The sequence below is a fragment of the Castanea sativa genome, chromosome 5 (genome assembly GCF_040712315.1).
Source record: "Castanea sativa cultivar Marrone di Chiusa Pesio chromosome 5, ASM4071231v1".
Taxonomy (NCBI): Eukaryota; Viridiplantae; Streptophyta; class Magnoliopsida; order Fagales; family Fagaceae; genus Castanea; species Castanea sativa.
In genome coordinates, this window is record NC_134017.1 from 18,482,265 (window position 1) to 18,501,465 (window position 19,201).

Sequence of the window (19,201 nt, forward strand, 5' to 3'; positions counted from 1 at the left end):
AAATTAATTTACTTCCATTAACATAAACCACACATGAAAAAGACTTGAAGCAAAAAAAAAAAAAGTAGGGGAGGGTTTTGAATAAGCTGGTCTTGGAGTTTAACGGCTAGTGGCGGGAAAGGCTCAAGGTACTTGAATAGTGTAGTCTGTAGATATGCTCGGCCCTCAAAGTACAATGTTGACTTGTGCAATTATTAGTAATCAACCAAGAATGTTTCCGATGATGTGGATTTCATGGTCAATTCCTCTAACCTGAATTACCTATTGAATACTATGATCCTGTCATTTTGATGAAGCTTGGGTCTGCTATCAGGCTGGTCTTACTCATTGTTGCACACATTGTCAATGGAGCCAGAGTACATTTTGCTAGGAACTTAATCTTTTCTTTCTAACCTGGGAAACGGTCATATGGCAAGGCTTAACCTCAACAACATTGAAGCTTTGGTACAGAATGAAGCTTGAATTGACCTCAAATTTTATTTTTCAATATTATTTTCCTTTTAGGGGAAAACGGGATAGCTTAAAATTTATCAACAAGAATTTTATTTTTTATTTTCCATCAACTCCAGTAATTTAAATCTTGAACATAATTCACAAACATTTAAATGCATATTATGGGTCTAGCAAGTCTTTCTAGTAAAATTTTCTTAAGGGAATTATTGTTTCACTTTTTCTGATGTACACTCCCTGCACATAATATTCACACTTTCACATCAAGTGCTCGGTCACCTTTTCAATTATCTCCACATTTAACACATTATAATACATCATGTGTATGGACAGTATATAAAATAAGTGGAAAACAATAGAAGTCCTTTTTTTTTTTTTTTTCAATTTTTCTTTTTTGCTACTAGAAAAGCATCTTTTCAAATCCTCCACTAGTTTCCTTGGTTGATAATTTTTTTTAATAGAAAAAACTCATTTCGTATCAAGCATGTATAAGAATCCTCTCACATAGGGGTGTGTCTTCCTAGCGTGAAACCCACCCTTATATGAGAGAATAGTTACATATGTCATATATCATCTCCACCTAATGGGGTTCGCATAAGCAACCTTATTCAACAAATGTGCACCTCAGCTAAAAACGGTCTAATCAATTTTTATTTTTTAAAACTCACTTGCACTTTAAACAAAGCTCTCTTTCTAAATAAATCTCTCTCTGCCATTTTTGTTTAATGACAGCCAAATTAATTTTATGAATACATGATTTCTTGCCTTTATCTATAGTGGATGTGGACAAGGGCGTATATTTAATCAACCACTAGTATATAACTCAGGAATATGATCGGTACAATTAAAAACAATCAAAATTACACACACACACACGCATGTATACACACACACACACCTAGTGTAAGAGTTACACATTTTTTAAGTCATAGACATATACATGAGCTTTACTTTCTTTTTTCTTTTTTTAATATAAACATAAGTTTACACTTTTTTTTTATTGGGGTTCTTAATTATTTATTTATATTAGACTATTCGTCTTTTGTACAACATTAACTCACCTAGAACAATTTTAAAAAGAAAAAGAAAAATAGATATGACACATAACGCAAAATTAAATAATAACTGCAATCCAATTTAGAATCTAATTGAATTTTCTATTAACTTTTCCTTTAATTATATATATGGAGTTTGGTAAGCTCCATCACTGATAACTTTTAAATACTATTGGAAGCCAAGCAAATGCTATTTTTCTCCAATCATGACAAAAAAGGATTCAAAACCTTTTTATTTATAGTTAAATCAATTGGAAAAAAAAAAAACCCAAGAAAATTATCTTCAAAGCTTGATCATGTGCACTAAGTTTTGGGCTATACAACAATTCCCTTGAATTACAATACATGCTACATTTAATATGGGCATGCTCTTTGTATATCTGCTGCCAACTCCTCAACGACATGCAAATCTAAAATGACCAAGTATAGAGGGAAAGAATAACCGAAGATCAACTGCATTCACTTGAATATAAATTACACCATAAACATAGCGGCTAGCTGGTGGATACCACAACGGTTGAGTTGAAATATCAAGCAGTACCCGTTGATGAACTCATTATCTGAATCTGTAAGCAAATAGAGACAAGAATGAACATCTCTTTTCTTTTTCTTTTTTCTTTATTTCCTTTTGTGTGTGTGTGTGCGAGCGCATGTGTGGGAGGCACTTACTTGCAAAGATCGCCTTAGATTTTGGCTAAAAACATACCTTATTCACAAGTAGGTTTACTTGTTCCCTATACATCTCCTTCAAATCTACAATATCTGCACGAAGTTCCTCCAGCTAGACATGCAATCACATATAAATGTCAGGAGTTGAGAGATGTGACACCTTATTCACATGCTTTGATTTGCATTGAACGAAAATAAAATGCAGTTTTGCAGAAGCAACAATCACGAAATATGGCGGAAATCCTGTGCTCAGAGCAACCACAACCCCAGAGCTCAATTTATTATTGTTGCCATATGTAGATACTATTCCAATTGTAATTATCATGAATATCAAGGCACTCTCATCTGAATATAATTATTTTTACCTAAAAAAAATGGGTGTGTGCGGGTGCGTGTCATTGGTATTAAAGGTATTTTGGGAAGTTCCCTGAATTAAAACTGAAGCAGAACACGTAAAACCTTGAGGCCGCCCCCTATTACATATTTTCTGGGTGAAATTGGGCCTCACACACAACCTTTCCAGGCTTTCCTAGGCAAAAAACCCATTTGAAATGGCATATAAAATTTAATGTAAAAGCTACACAAGCACAAAATGAAAAGTGCATTGCATTTGCCAATGCTTTCTTATTGCCTAATAAACAGAACGGGCAGGGAGGTTATAATACAAACATAAGTAATCAACTTTTTTCTTTTAACCAAAAAACAAACTATAACTTTTTGTTTTATTTTGTTTTTTCTTTTTTGGTTTGACTAGTGAGTTAGGTGAACATGACCAATCTATATGAGGGAAAGTAGATCCAGGGCATTATTCTTAAACCATAACCACCATTATGCTTGCAAAACAATAAGACAAATACTCAACTGGTAAAACTTATAAATACCTCCAGAATAGATGAAAGTGGCTCATCTTTAGAGTTGTAAAGTGGACTTTCCAGGAAAGCACAATACCATGATTTAATATGATGCAAGATGAGCACAGTCAATGGTTTGAAATGATGCAAAGAACTCAACAACAAAACAGACTACCATCACATTTAGTATTATTATGCCTCTCCACAACATCCAAAGGTAAAAATTTATTAGCCATTCTAAGCAAAGAGCCAAAGAAAAAGAATATATGTACCTCCTCATCACGTTCACCCATTAGCTCCAGTGCAGCAGAATGCCTCCTCCTTAATGATTCTAGCTCTGCACGTATTCCAGGCAACATGGAAGACTCTGTCCGTAACTTCTCACACTGCAACCAACATGCACAATTCTCAAGTCAATCAACATGAAAGGACAGGAAGAGAGAAGAAGAAGAAGAAGATGAAGAATGAGCCTCACCTGTGCTGTCATGCTGACCAACTCCTCAGCAAGAGAATCACGAATAGATTCCAATGATGCCTTAACCCCCCCAAAAAAAAAAAAAAAACAGAATGAGGACAATGAAAACTGTATATAGATAAAAACGTAAGAAAACTGTATGGTCCTTTTAAAATGCCATAATGGTTGAATGTGAACAAATGCAGATCTACAAAGCTCAGATCTAGAATATGTAATAAAGCAGGTGGCACAAATGTAGTGTGAAATAGAATTTTAGTAGGAGCTTAAATATAGTCCATACCAAACGAGACATGTATGACGCAAGTTCACCCTCCTTCTGACGAAGAGCAGCTTCAAAAGCACTAGGTGTCATGCTCTTCATATAGTATGGACTCATGGTTACCTCTCCAGCATTTCTCCTCTCAGAGAAACTGTCCGATGAGTCCAAAGATGCTTGCAGATAATAGCTTTCCTCCATGCTGCCTAGGCTGCTAGCACTTGAAAGCTTTCGGGTTAAATTGCCTGCAAAAAGTTTCAAAATACATATATATTAATGATCACGGACCATCGACTGATACAAAGTAAACCAAAGCATCACACCATTCTCAAAAGCAGAATTGTGCCGTGTTATGGGAGTTTGATCAGATGCAGCAGCAGACTGGACACGACCTTTCCTTTCCAAATCCAACCGAGCAGCTTTCTCCTTCTCTATCTCCTGTCAAAAGTCAGAACCTCAATGTATGAAATTTGAATAACGCTATCTAGGATATAAATAGAACAAGGACATTCTACTTTGAAGTTATTTAATTAAAGCTATGAATAAAAAGTCTCATTTAATTTATATAAACTAGAATGAGTCAGACTAGCATATCTTAATACAACTAGGATGGAGGCAGATGGAGTTCATTTTTCTTACTATCAAGTAACTTTAATAATTATATAAGAACAGGAAGCACCACCTGCTGTAGCAGTTCCCTGTGCACCAGTGCCTCTTGTAATTCTTGCTTGTGTTTCCGCCTAAGTTCCTTAATTTCTTCCTCAAGCTGGTTTGAACGACCTTCATGAGTGTCAGCTTCCTCCTTGGCTGCAAGGTATTCTTGCCTATTTTCAGCTGCTCTCTGTCTCTCCTTTTCAAGGGATCTACTTAACTGCGTCTGTTCTGTTCTGAGACATGAAATCTGCAAAAGATATATAACAGGTGTAAGCTGACATATATGAAAAAGCTCCAATACTTAAAGAAGATAACTGAAAAAAAGCAGAACCTGAGCCTCAAGAACATTGATTCGAGATAAGGTTTGAGATAAGCGTTCATTCACAGATCGCTCTCTTTCCTCAGCAGCTGCAGCTTTGGCTTCTGCTTCCTGTAATATGATAAGAAGAACAAAATAAGAACCTGGTGGAAGTTTCAAATATAATTAGCAAAAACATTCTATACACCTGAAGTCGAGAATTAAGGGATCTTTCAACAGCAGTCCAAGCTTCTGCCCTTCTGGCAGTAGTTTCCTGTTACCAGTAAAAGAAGGAGTCAACCACAAGACCCAAGCAACTGACACAATTAAAAATCAAAGGCCAGTCCATGGTCCACGAATATCCCCATTGGATTTCTAAATTACATTCAAAAAAAAAATATTCACCTGCATAGCCTCAATCTGCCTTAAAAGAGGCCTTGTAGATTCTGGAACTTGTGTGATCAACTCCTCACACCGGCGCTCACTTGCCTAGACAAAGAAGTCATATTAACAATCTGAAAGATGTTCGCAAAAATGAAAACATTGAAGGATACAGTTGAAGCAGAAAGGGGAAGTTAGACACACTTGATAACGTTTTTGAAGATCCTCAATATCCCTACGAAGCATGTCTTCTCTAAACACTGCCTGCAAAATTGATAATATAGAGAATTAATCATGAACAGTGGCAGGTCAGCCAGATGAAACCAACAATCCAACCAAAATAACAAAAACCTGCTGCTCCTTTCTAGTTAGAGTTTGCCTTAATTCTTCAAGAGCCTGGACTAGCATAGCTTCACGTTCCTCAGCCTCTCTCAAACGACTCTCTAGTTCAGCTCTGGCTTCATTGTTGACACGTGCCTCTGCTAATGCTTCAGCCTCCTTTGCAGCATTTAAAGCACTTGAATAATATTCTTTCTGTGATGCAAGTTCTGTTTGATGTTTTTCTATTGTTTCTTGCAGCAACTTCTCTGTAGCTGCCTTGTCCTTCTTGATACTCTCTACTTTATTCTCTTCTACCTGGATGTGGAAAAAAGAAATTATATACCATTAGTAAACCATTCATAAATATAGCTAATATTCTTAGCAACGGTATCTCTGGATCTTTTAAAAAGATTTTGAAGTAAGACAACATATGATTTGACAAATTTTTTTGGAAGAAAACATGTTCCTTCTGTCAAGATCCCAAGAAATTTAAATTGCTTTGGAGTATAATGTAACTGACTTCTTCAATTAACTGACCACAAATAAATAGCTATTTCTTGCAAACAGAAAAACAATCTGTAAGTTCAAACCTAACTCCTCATAGGACAGAATACTATAATAGACCTTCAAATTCAGTGGAGTTAAACATATTGTCTTATAAGGGAACTTTCCAGCAGAAAATAAGACTAGTGCTGAAATATGTTGGAAAGTCCATGTCTATTTTAACTTTAAGGTGATTCAAAGAAGTATTTTTTACAGCTTGATAATCCAGAAAATATAATTTTGAGAGAATGCTGCAAGAGTTAGATTACCTGAAGCTTTGTACTCAGCCCCTTCTTCTCTTCTTCAAGCTCTCTAATCTAGCTTTCAGGAAAAAGAAGCAAAGAAAAGACAGCTCATTTATTACATTAAAATTGGTAGCAGAAACAGAATTATAGTATGAAAAGAAAAACGATCACCAGAACTAAAGAAATACCTGAGCCCTTAATTTCCTAATCTGAGATTCTTGAGCAGCCTGCTTTTTTGAAAGCTCTTCACCTGAGATGATACTCAAATATCTTTAGATATGAACAAAAGTAATGCAACATATAAATTAAATTACAAATTACACCCCTAAAGTTTGAAAGTGTTTGGATTTTACACCCTGATGTTTCATAATTTGAATTTTACCGCCTAAAATTTGAAGGCGTTTGGATTTTACACTCTGATGTTTCAGAGTTTGAATTTTACCTCCTAAATTTTATGAATATTTGGATTTTACTCCCTAAAGTTTGGAAGGTGCTTGGATTTTAAACCCTAAAGTTTTAGAATTAGAGGATGTAAAATCTAAACACCCCTAAACTTTAGGGGGGTAAAATCCAAATTCTAAACAGTTAAAGTGTAAAATCCAAATTCTAAATTTTCAGGATATAAAATTCAAACACCCCAAAACTTTAGGGGTGTAATTTTACCTTGTAAATGGAGAAAAAATAAAATTTGGATTTGTATACTCTCTAATATATAGACTTCCAAATGCGCACATCAGGAAAATCACATCTACAATGATTAAAATTCCTTTTTCCCCCTTAGGTAGTCATGATGGTTTGCATGTGAGATATTAACTTGGTAGGTTAGCATGGCTGAAATAGTACCCTAGTAATATATGTAATAATACTGGCCTGGAAACCAGCAAATCTAGCACGAAGCCGTTCCAGCTGTACAGAGGAAGCTCATGTAACATTAGGCTCATAAAATGCGATAATAAAACCTCTCAGCATAACAAAAGAATGCATCTCAAAGTTTAATGCTTCAATAAACCCACAAAGTGACTGCAGCAGCAGGGCATCATATCAACTTGCCATGTCAACCACACAAAAACAATTATCTATCAGTTAGAAACATTACACACACAAATCCTAAGACACATGGAATTTCCAGACTACAGGCCCTAAAAGTGCTAAGAGAGAATAAATTGCAATCTGGAACCTCAAACAATGTTTGGCACCATGAATAGATCCATATAATTGATAATAGTTCTTGAAAAAACTACCACCACAATCCTATAATTTGTAGAACTCTTCTCCTGCTGAAAAAATATGGCATGCAAACACCAAAGGACAAGACATTTCCTACCAGCAATGTGTTACAATCTGACACGTGCAAATGCTAACAATAAAAATTTACCCTTATTTAGCTGAAAAAGAGAATATGATGAGGGTGCAAAAAAAATTTCTTAAAAATTATTTTATTATTTCATAATCACTAATTCCATATGTGGTTCTTCTGCATATGTTTGATATGTATTGAAAAACATAGACAGATATAGCCACGTCCTTACATCTAAGATTTGGATAGTTATCGAATCAAAGAACTCGTTTCTGTTACCACTATTCACAGCCACCATCTTTGGAATAATATTAGGTACTTCGATTAGGAGCTCATATAAAGGCTATTGAAGGAGGAAACAAACATTTAACTCATTGATAGCTATGCCACCCCACTAGCTTCACAAAAAGAAGAGAGAGTTCTTCAAAAATCCTTTCACACAACATACATTATTCCAGCCACAGCCCCCAATGGCTCAATGCTCTGCAGCAATGTCCAAGCTTTCCATGTGCTGCAAATCAACTGCACAACTGCCTCATAGGCATCTTTCACAATATCACTATATTCATGGCAAATGCAACCGAGCACCTCTCTCCACTCCGCTCACTCTATTGCACCACCCTAACCTCAATCCAACCAGGCTCTTTCATCACCCACTATCTTGCCAGGGTCAGCTCCTTCACCAAACAAACCTCAAGTCATCCTCAAAACAGTATATAACTTTACTGTACCAAGCATGCTTGCCTTCCCGGTCTCATATCCTCCTATGTTCATTTTGAGACAGAAAAAGTTGTTGACCAATGAGGTATCTTATTCAAGTTGACTGGAACAATAACCATTGGAAAATATGCAAAAACCATATGACCCTTAACAAGTTCCCAATGCAGATCAGCATCCATGCCTATATAGATCAGCATCCATGCCTATATTTCAAATAAGGCCATAAATTCCTTCTTTTTCTTCACTTGGAATTTTTTTTAACAAGTAAAAAAAAATAAATTAAATTAAATTTATATATATATTCACAGATGACTCACACTATGAAATTAAAACCAGTGACCTCTCACCCACCACTGGTTTTTAAGGGGATGGAAGAGTCATTTGGGCTGCAGCTCATTAGCCAAAAATTTGCACCACTTGCAAAGATTTGTAACAGATATTTCGTCTATAAAATACTGATGTATCTAAGAGATGCCTCTCAATAACACAAGCCCATATAATGAACCTATCATAAACAAATAACCTTCATATGCACCAAAAAACAGGAAATGATGATGAAAGAACTTATTTTGTTGAAAAAGAAACAGAATATATAGGGTACTAAGAGTTTCCGCATCTGTACCTTCGGCCATAACCTGACTAATTATTTCATCTTTTTCTTTCAGAAGAACAGCTGCATCACTTTTTCTACTTTGCTCTCGCCTAAGTGTATCCCTTTCCTTAGTAAGAGCATAAACCTGTTGTCATAAATGCCACAGTATTTTAATGGTAACAAATAAAACAATATGTAAAACTAACAAAACACATTCCCCTCTATCCCTAAAATCACATTGATAAATTATACTCTCTTTTGAAACCTTATTAAAAACATCTGCCCCCATTTACACTTGGAATTTCAATTTTGCAGTAAACTGCATATAACCACTTTATTTTGTTATCTCATTAGCCTGTAACTATGTTTAGTAGAAACTAGAAAACTTTTTTACTGACAGCCAAAAAAGTTCACAGGAAGTTTCTTTGCATGACACAAATAGTTTTTTTTTTTATGTAAGTTATAAAAAAAAAAATTTTAAAAAAAAAAAAAAAAAAAAAAAACACTATTTGTGTCATGCAAAGAAACTTCCATACAATTACATAAAATTCATGTGTAAAAGAATATGTCTCTCCCATAATCTTGATTTAATCATAAATCATACAATACATCAAAAACATCTTGAACAAACTTTTAACACATTTTGGTAGTTCCTCAGCAGAATCGATTTAAGACATTTTTTAAGAGATTAAAATTTCTTGTGAGGTACTTCACTAATAATTATATTTTTTTTTTAAATCAAAAACAAAATTTTTGTGTGAAGTTTTTTAGAAAATTGAGATATTGACTTTAAAGGCAAACTAATGAAGAAACGCAGATTTGTTGCGTTCAAAGGATTCCCTTAGCCAACTGCTAAATAGGGTAACCATATGGCATTAGACATCACTCAAAATTAAGAATGGATATTTGAGGCTGAGAATTAAGGCTTTGTTTTATTTGAATGAATGGATTAGGTGAAAGATCAGAAAACTCTTAATTTTAGAAATATCATGATAACACATCTGCACTTCATTACTCAAAACAATGCAATATAAAGTTGAATCTTGAAGTTACCAATTAAGGCATGGTAAATTACATGTAATGTCAGGTATAAGAGCATTACTTGTTGTAGTTTAATATCTTTTCTTGCTTTCACATTACGCTTTCTTTTAACCAATAATTAATTAAAAAAATACAATACAAAACAAGAATTGCATGATAGAAAGTTAACATCTATGTCACTAAATACCGTTGCTTTTTTTTTTTTGTGTTTGTGTTTTTGATACTTATAAACGAACTGGTACAATAAACATAGTTGTTATAAAACTAAGATAACATCACAGTCAGCTAGGTCGTTTTGGTCGTCACGGAATAGTCATAATTGGATGATTATCCCCCATCGCTTGATGTGGTGTTAGATATCACTCAAAATTGAGAACGGATATTTGAGGCTGAGAATTAAGGCTTTGTTTTATCTGACTGAATGGATTAGGTGAAAGATCAGGAAAAAAACTTAATTTTAGAAATATTATGATAACACACCTGCACTTTATTACTCAAAACAAAGCAATATAAAGTTGAATCTTGAAGTTACGAATTAAGGCATGGTAAATTACATTTAATGTCAGGTATAATAAGATAACTTCTTGTAGTTCAATATCTTTTCTTGCATTCACATTACGCTTTCTTTTAACCAATACATTTAAGTGTACATATGATGCATGATATGATATATGAATGCAATAATTAATTAAAAAATACAATACAAAACAAGAATTGCATGATAGAAAGTTATCTATGTCACTAAATACTGTTGCTTTTGTGTGTGTGTGTGTGTGTGTGTTTTTGTTTTTGATTCATATAAACGAAGTGGTACAATAAAAATAGTTGCTATAAAACTAAAGATAACATCACAGCCAGCAAGGTGGTTTTGGCCATCACGGAATAGTCATATTTGGATGATTATCCCCCAATTGCTTGATGTGGTGCATTTGGAAGGAAAGGAATAGCAGGAGTTCTGACGACACCAAAAATTATATGCCTGGTCCCAAAATATTCATTTTTAGAACCTTATTGGCTTGACTGTCAGCCATGAGCAACCTTTCTTTATTTTCTATTGTTGATTTATTAGATTTATGTAACTTTTGTAACTGATGTTTACCCCTGTACATTTCTTGTATACTTGGGTAACTCGTTTTTTCTGGATTTATACAATTTTAGTACTTATCCAAAAAAAAAATCATCACAGTCAGCAGTGTATCAAAAACTTGACAAGAACGCTCCCTCAATGGGTGTTAGGAGAACTTAAAATATTTAAAAATCATAATAGCATTACAAGATGAGCACAGCATGCTATTATATGAAATATGAATATAGTTTACTCATATTTTGAAGAAATGAAGACAAACTTAAAGATTCAAAGTTCAAAAAAGACGATTCAGCCAAGAATCTTCAATTTCTCACAAGGTTAAGACTTTTTTTCCCTGTTGATAAGCTACAGACACACCCAGTAGGTCTTAAACCCATGACCTCAACCTCCACCTAGCAATTGCAAGGGGAGGAGTTGCCGATTGAGCTAGAGCTCATCGGCCTCACAAGATTAAGGATTAAGACCAAGCAGCTCAGCTTAACTATATCATAAATAAAAACAAAAATTCATGAAAAACATACCTTCCTTTCGAGAGTTGCAACCCTTTGATGGTATTCTTCTCGCAAAGACTCAATTTCTGCATCATTGGATTTTCTCTGTTCCATAGTTTTCAAAAGTTAAATGTGAGTGTTTTGAAAAGAGAGGGGGAGGGCAGTATCTTTCAAAAAAGGAGTATATGACTCCTAACATCTTCAATTGAAAGATGCCTACAATCAAACAGAAAATGGACGGGAAAGAATAATAGATATATAACAATCAGCAATAAGGATTACATACGAGTCCACATTGGAAACCAAAATTCAAGAAAACCCGACAAGATTTCCAAACTTGAAACATACAATGAAAGGCAATCACAAGAACAAACATATATAATTTTGTTTATTAAAAACAAATTTAATAATAAATATTCCAAAACTAAGCATTCTTTACTTATTGAATCATAAACCATCAACAAAATTAACATAGGTGTTTTAGGTAAAATTACCAATTAGAAAACACTGAAAATCTATTAATTGTGAATAAAACCGACCAACAATACAGTTATGAATTTCTTTTAATAAAATACATAAGTACATAAATCAGTTAACTAGGGATGCATAACAATTCTTCAACATACATATGTACATGAGTATATCATAATAAATGCATCCCTACTATTATACATGCGTACATAAGTATATCATGATAAATGCATCCTTACTATTACCAAGTATATTTACAGAACAAAAGGTATAATTGCGCATACCTTTAAATCCTCAATCACAGATTTTAGCTGTTCATTTTCATTCATCATCCTTGCAATCTCATCAGCTTTTGCCTAAAAACATAAAACCAAACAAATAAGTATCCCTATAGATATCCAATGAAAGAAACGTGGATGATGTAACATAAAATGTCTTGATGCAACTATTAAAGATTGATTTGCTACTAATTCACAAATTCTTCCATTCAATATTTATTTTATGGAGTACACATGTAAAGTTCAATTGAAGTAAAAGTCATGTTGTTTTAAGGATCCAGTCACGTGTCCAATGGTTAAATAAGTTCTTAATTTGCGTTTATATTTAATAAGTTATGGTCAATTTTAGATTCAGAGGAAAATTTGTAATTTTTGCAATTCCTATGAATTAAGGGTATTTTGATAGTTTAGTTGAGTCTAGAATTTTCTAAAAGATCCTAACTCCTAAGGTAGTGTTTGGATAGGATTATCCCGTGTTTACGTTTTGCGTTTTCTCCCTTTTTTTTTTTTTTTTGATCCACGCGCAACAGCTTTTAGGAAACAATGCACTGTTCATGTACTATTTACGTACTGTTCATGGAACCCACAAGCACTTTATTCAGAAAAAAAAAAAATTTAAAATGGGTCCCATGATACTATTCACACATTTAAAAATTATTTTGCTACAGTGCTTTCGGTTTTTAATTTTCAGCAATAAGTTCTATCCAAACGGATTCTTAAGTATCTTAAGTTTTATTATCTTTGTCCAAGTAAGTCTTTCATTGGAATTTTAGTTTACTAGTCAAACTAAAGAGTCCTAATACCTACTAATACAAGAAAGAATACTTATATATATTTGTGCTCAATGTACTCAAAGGAGAGATGGAGTGGATTGATTAAAATATTGAGTGTCTTGAGCATTGATGCATGTTAGCCTCTGTGCTGGTCTAGGAGTGGTAGAACCTCAGCCTCAGGTATCCAACTGGTGTAAGAACAGGATAATCAACAGACCAGCGGAACATTCTTTAGTTCTCCAAAAAGATGATCGAAAGTCATCTACTCATGATACATTAAGGTTTAAAAATATCTTATGAGGACCTACACCAGTTATCAGTCCTATACATGATGAGATCGCATCCAACTAGTTTTAACACTAAGAAACGCCATGAATCAAGTCTGAATCTCATATATAAGTCTTGCCCTACAAGAATATTTGGGCCTTGTGAAATACCTGAGCTTGTCTAGCAGCACCTTGCAATGCAGTTTCCATCATTTTCATCTCCTTCTTCACCTTCTTCAATTCAAGCACAGTATCTAAAGAGTCAGAGACATTTGTTCCTGAGCTCAATTCTTTCTCTTTAATGTTGGTCACATTATCATTGGCTTGCTGATCCACTTCAACTGCTTTAACAATTTCATGACTTTTAGGAGAAACTGATTCAGACACTATCACTGAAACCTCGTCTGAAGGAAGTACACGGGGTGATTGATCATTAGATGATTCACCAGTGCTAGCAGTCTCCTCAGTGAAAATGGAATGTAAATCAGAGGGCTCAGTTGTACCTCCAGCATGGCTATCAATTGATGCCTCAGCTTGAACTGGAACCACTGTCTCTGCATCCTCTTCTGCTTGTAACATATGTTTATCTGTGCTCTCTACTTGTGTCTTCTGTTCATCCATGCTTTCACTCATATCAACAACATTACTCGCCTTGAGTGTCAAAATGGTACTACTATCAACTTGATCTACTTCAATGGCACCTGACTTGGCTTGCACCAACTCTGAATTTTCGAAAGGTCCCACTTCTAAATTCTCTTGTAGATTGCCAACAGATTCCAATGTCTCACCATCCTGACTACTGGGTTCAGTTTGTATAACAGGCATAGGTAATGAATCAGATTCAGCTTGGTCAGGGTTTGAAATCACATTATCTGTTCCCTCTACCACCTCTGGACGCTCAGCATCTTTGTCTACCTCAGGTACTTCATTATCTTCTTCTGTAGAGGCTTGTTCTGCTGCAGAATGGAGAGATCTGTCGTTATCGAGTTCATTTTCTTCTTTTTCCTCTACTTCAGATTTATGCTGTGGAGCTTCAGGTTTTCCAGATGGTTCCTCAACTGCAGGTGGATGCTCAGAAGTACCTTCTTCACTTTTATGCCCCATAAGGGCCATGACAGGATCAAATAGTGCTTTCCTGTCAGTGCCAGAAGGCCATAAACCGGATGCTGGCAGGCACAGAGAGAGGACAAAATAGCTAAAATCAGTCTAATGGAACAAGCTTGCATCTTGAGAACTTTTAACTAAAATAATCAGAATACTGACAGGCATAATTTAGCAAAACTTTAATGTGTCCTAGATAAACAGCGCATAAAGCAAATCTATTTTCCAATTATTTCTGAATTTGATGCATTTGTCCTAAGGACTAGCTCCATACACATTGAAAAAGTACAAACCAAATGCCATTTCAACATAATTACAGACACATATCAACAAGGTGCATGTAACAGCACATCAAAAGCACTTCCACTTAAAGAGTAATAATAAAATTACCAATCACAAATGTTACTTATAGCCAATGCTCCAAAAAGAAACTGATTGAAAGACCCCCTCACACCACTAACAATACAAATATTGAGATCTGTGGTCTCAGCATCCCAATATGTTGGACCCATTTTAGCCAATGCCAGACACTATGCTAATGTATCTCAAAAAAAACAAAAATCTAATTTTTATAATTCAACAACAATGAGGGAAGAGGGTTTAGAAACCAAAGTTCTCCTCATAAATGAGAGCAAGCAATTTCACTGAGCTACAAGGCTCTTGACCAGGTATTTTTAAAATTAAAAAAATTTACTTTCACAGATTCAAGATACTACATTTATCATTCTCTTTTACTGCGTGTGATTTGTACCAATTTTTTAAGATTTGGAACAATGGAACAATATCCACTATTGGGAAAGGTATTCTAGATGGCAGAAACATATGCTAGTCGTTCAGAAGTATAATGAGCCTAAATGCCTAATTGTCACCTAGCTTTTGGAATTTAATTAGACCTTATAAATTACAAGCCTACCAACTTGATGTAAAGTGTAGATCGTAAAGAGTTCAAGGAAATATACGATTAGATACCAAAAGATTTAAGAATTGTGGTCTAGATTCAATATAAGACCTTCTTGGCACCTTTCATAGGCTACTTTAAGGTTTTTTATCTTAATTTCAAATTAAATTTTAATAAATTTCTACTTACATAGGGGTAGTTAAGAGATTTCCATATTTTTTAGAATGGGCTATTCCAAATGCCCATTAGTCTTATTTTATGTTTCGAGTCTTTTTTCTATTTAGTTATAAGCTCTTACTTGCTTTCCTTTGTTATTAGTAATCCTAGTCTTTCTTGTAAAATGTTATTTAGGAGATAGCGAGATTGATTTTGATAAATTCCAACAACTTATTTTAAGCTTTACCCTTAGGAAAACCTAAGTGTGATTGCCGAGTGTTTATCTTTCTTTGATCTCATTCTTTCTGATAAGTAAGAGAATAATTTATTAGAAAGAAGGTACACTCAAAGATTTACAAACCGACACTCATTAGGTTCAAAAATCAATAATTGAATTGCACAATCCCCCAAATTGTAGTATAATTTTCAAACAAAAATCACAAAAAAATTATTCTTAATGTCTTCCATATAATGCTCGGATTTCTCATTCTAACAGCCATTAAACACATTCGAAATCCAAACTCTATTCAACAACCCTTCAAGATCTGATCAATAAATCTAATTTAGTCCTAAATTCCTAGAGATGCTAGATTAAAATTGCTATCATAGCTCATTAAAACCTCAGTCCATTATTCCTTTCGAGCTTCATTGCTAGCACAATAACCTAGCCTAAACTAAATTAATCCTAATTCAATAGCATAAAATTAAAATAAAAAATGTGATTAGCAAATCAAAGAATACAATGACATATTTAAAGATAGAAAGAAAGAAAGAAAGAAAACCTTCGGTGGCTGATTCGGAGTTGTCTCCAGATTTCTCTTCGAAACCGAGAGCATTATCGAAATTCTTCTCGATGTTCTTCACGCTCTCCTGGAGCTTATTGACGGCTCCGGCGAGATCCGGAAAGTTCCCCAATGAAACTCTCCCACCAAACCACGCCATCTTCTTCTTCCTTCTGATTCCAAACCGAAACCTCTCTAAATCGAACTATCCAAACACATCAATCAAGAAGCCCTGCGTTCATTTCCATAGCTAATTCAAGATTTCAACAATAAACAAACAAACAAAAAAACAAACAAAAAATGTTCGGAATTGAAGGGATTTAGATTTGATCACCAAGCAAGCAAGGCATAGCAAGCTTCACATGGTTGAGATCGGATTTTGGTGATGAGAATCTGAAATGGAGATCAACGGTGGAGAAAATTGAATTGGCGAGAACCAAATCAACGATGTTTGCGTTTGTTTGGTTGAGCTACTGGAAATGATTTTGGTTCAAAAAAAATGAGAGAGAGAGAGAGAGGTAAGAGTGGGCTTTTCGTTTCCTGTGGAAGAAAATGATAGGGACAGGGAAGAGGGGTGGGGGGAGGGGTGTCGATCTAAATTCTATGATGGCTCTCTGTGTATGTTAGATTAAAATAAGGTGTAGTACCATGGCACTCCTAGAGTAGTATACTATTGGTGTTGATGACGAATGAAACGTCGTCGTTTTCATTTTATTTATTGGATAAGTAAAGTGATCTATTTCAAGATTGTTAAGAGATAATCTTTCCATTTTCTCTGTTTATTTTAAACAAACCATACACAATAAAATTCCGGAGAGAATTTCACCTTTATTAGAAGTAGTTACTAGAAATAATTTTTAAAAACATACCAAATTCCTTTTTAACATATATTTATTTTTTATATTAATTTTTATGAATAAGATAATAATTTATGTTAGGATCTTTAAATTGTTGGCTAATTTCATGACATTTTTTCCTCGTATTCTTGTTCAATTGATTTGTATTGGGTTAAAGAAGGTTCAAGCTGAAGTTAAAAGTGCATGTTAAAGAATTTTGGTCAAGCAAATTTGGAGTGTTTGTCGAACTTGTTTGGAAAATTCAATTTTTGAAAAGAAGTTTGAACAATTTTGCCTGGCACTTTGTTAACAAAGCTTAAGTCTTATTTTCCACAAATTTAAACACCATATAATTCCCGGTTGAAGTGTTTTAGAGTCAAGATAAACCCTAATCTATATATTCATTTCTTTCTACCTTCTCCTTCTCTACAGAGCGACATATTTTGGAGAAGAGATTGATACCACCATTACCTTCACTACTTCCAAAGTTGAGTGAGTTAATTGGTGATTGGGAAATTATTGGAGCACCCCACAACTAGCTTTGATGGCCTGAAGATGTAACTAGAACTTGGTGTTCTAGTCAGAAGCTAACATAGAGAAAGGACTTTGTTAAGTTTGTTGATAGCTGGAATTTGGAGGGCTCAAGTATAAGTTTGCTGCATAGTTGGAGAGTTTTTTTAGTCAAATTGTATTGCAATTATTTATCTTAGAGGATTCGTTTAGTGACCTAAACCAAGTAAAGGTTTTTATGCCTGATACTTGGATTTGTCTCTTTGATAACACATCGATATGTTATCTTATAGTTGCTTTTCTATGGGTAGTCTATTTTACATGCTTTAATATGTTTTCCATGCTATGTGTATCATCCATGCCATAATCAATTAGTTAATCACTTGAACTTGGGATTAATTGCTAGATCAACCAAAAAAATTAATTAAGTCGTAATTTAAAATTTGGGGTCTATATAATTGCCTAGGTTAGATTAGGTAATTAATTTAATTCTCACTTTAACAGTTTAACTGATTAATAATTTATTTAAATATAAATGCACTCATAATATTTCTCTTTTGAATGACTTCACTCACTTTTGGTTTTTTCATTCCTCAATTTTTGGTATGAAAGTTCAACTCCATAACTTTATGAATATATTAAACTCATAAAAGCAAAATTATCCTTTTTACCCCTATATTTTGGGAGAAATTTATTTTGGTTGTCATGTTTTTAAATATAGTAAAATTATTATTATTTTTTTTTCATTTTTGTTCTTGCACTTTCTTCACAAACAAACACATAAAAACAACATATTTTGGTATCTTTCAATATCTCCCTATCTCTGTAAAAAAAAATATCTCCCTAACCAAACCAACCCCCTGCTAAACAACTCAATTTGATCTCTCTCTCGCTCTCGCTCTCTCTCTCTCTCTCTCTCTCTCTCTCTCTCGCTCTCGCTCTCTCTCTCTCTGATGAACCTCTCTAAAGTCTAAAGTCATATGCATCATTATTAGGGTCATGGGGCTTCCATATAAAGAAATTGCAGTAAAGCAAGGAAGTCTTGTGGAATTCATCCACGTTGATCCTATGATCAACGACTACACAAAGTCCCAACCTTGGGTGTACACGACCTCTTGGTCTATACCCCTCCCTAGCAGCGAGTGAGGAGTCTTATGAGTGGTGCTCCAAATGCGAAATAAAAAACGAACACTTGTTCACAAAATGCTCAATTTATAGTAAATAATTCACAAAAAATGTGGCTAGAGACAACGTAAGGTGAACTCTCGGTTGTATGGCGAGTGGCGACCAAAAAATTGTAGGACCCTATGCCATTTGCTCATTTGGGACCAAACAATAGCAACCTTATCCCGCCTAGCCGGTTTCACCATATTTTTAATTATTTTAATGTCTCACTTGGCTATATAAGTTACTAAGCTCGGCTTTACTAGTTACTACTAGTCTACTACTATTACTACTACAGGACGAAAAAAGGGCAAATGTAAAAATATTAATCAAGTCATAAACTTAGTATAAGGCTTTTTAATTAAATTTAAATACATAACTACATTGAATTAATTATTATTCAAAATGATAATATTTTTTTTGAGAGACTTTCGATCTATGACGTTCACTCCTGATGATAAATCTTTATCATTAGACTAAGACACCAATTAGTTTTTAGTGTAGGCGGAGATTTGACTCCTAATCTCTTATACAATCATC

General features: G+C 34.2%; 1 protein-coding gene across 1 annotated transcript; it reads right to left on the bottom strand.

The window, feature by feature from the left end:
- Window positions 1–1,712: 1,712 nt before the first annotated feature.
- On the bottom strand, window positions 1,713–16,804 carry LOC142636044 (golgin candidate 5). Its single transcript, XM_075810107.1, has 20 exons — window positions 16,486–16,804; window positions 16,152–16,383; window positions 13,386–14,380; window positions 12,182–12,253; window positions 11,457–11,531; window positions 8,838–8,952; window positions 6,387–6,448; window positions 6,223–6,270; window positions 5,441–5,725; window positions 5,294–5,353; window positions 5,114–5,197; window positions 4,917–4,982; window positions 4,742–4,840; window positions 4,439–4,657; window positions 4,080–4,194; window positions 3,781–4,001; window positions 3,501–3,560; window positions 3,298–3,411; window positions 2,212–2,286; window positions 1,713–2,071 (listed from the first exon to the last, which is right to left on the bottom strand). Exons 2-20 carry the CDS (start codon window positions 16,309–16,311, stop codon window positions 2,036–2,038), a joined length of 2,961 nt encoding a protein of 986 aa, XP_075666222.1. The 5' UTR covers window positions 16,312–16,383; window positions 16,486–16,804; the 3' UTR covers window positions 1,713–2,035.
- Between the last annotated feature and the right edge of the window lie 2,397 nt (window positions 16,805–19,201).

Excerpts from the sequence above, each read along its gene's own strand:
- LOC142636044 (XM_075810107.1), bottom strand. The coding sequence starts at position 16,311 with ATGGCGTGGTTTGGTGGGAGAGTTTCATTGGGGAACTTTCCGGATCTC. Across the intron at positions 14,381-16,151 it reads CTCCGAATCAGCCACCGAAG|CATCCGGTTTATGGCCTTCT; the intron begins GTTTTCTTTCTT and ends TGTGCCTGCCAG. Across the intron at positions 3,561-3,780 it reads CGTCATACATGTCTCGTTTG|GCATCATTGGAATCTATTCG; the intron begins GTATGGACTATA and ends GGGGGGGTTAAG.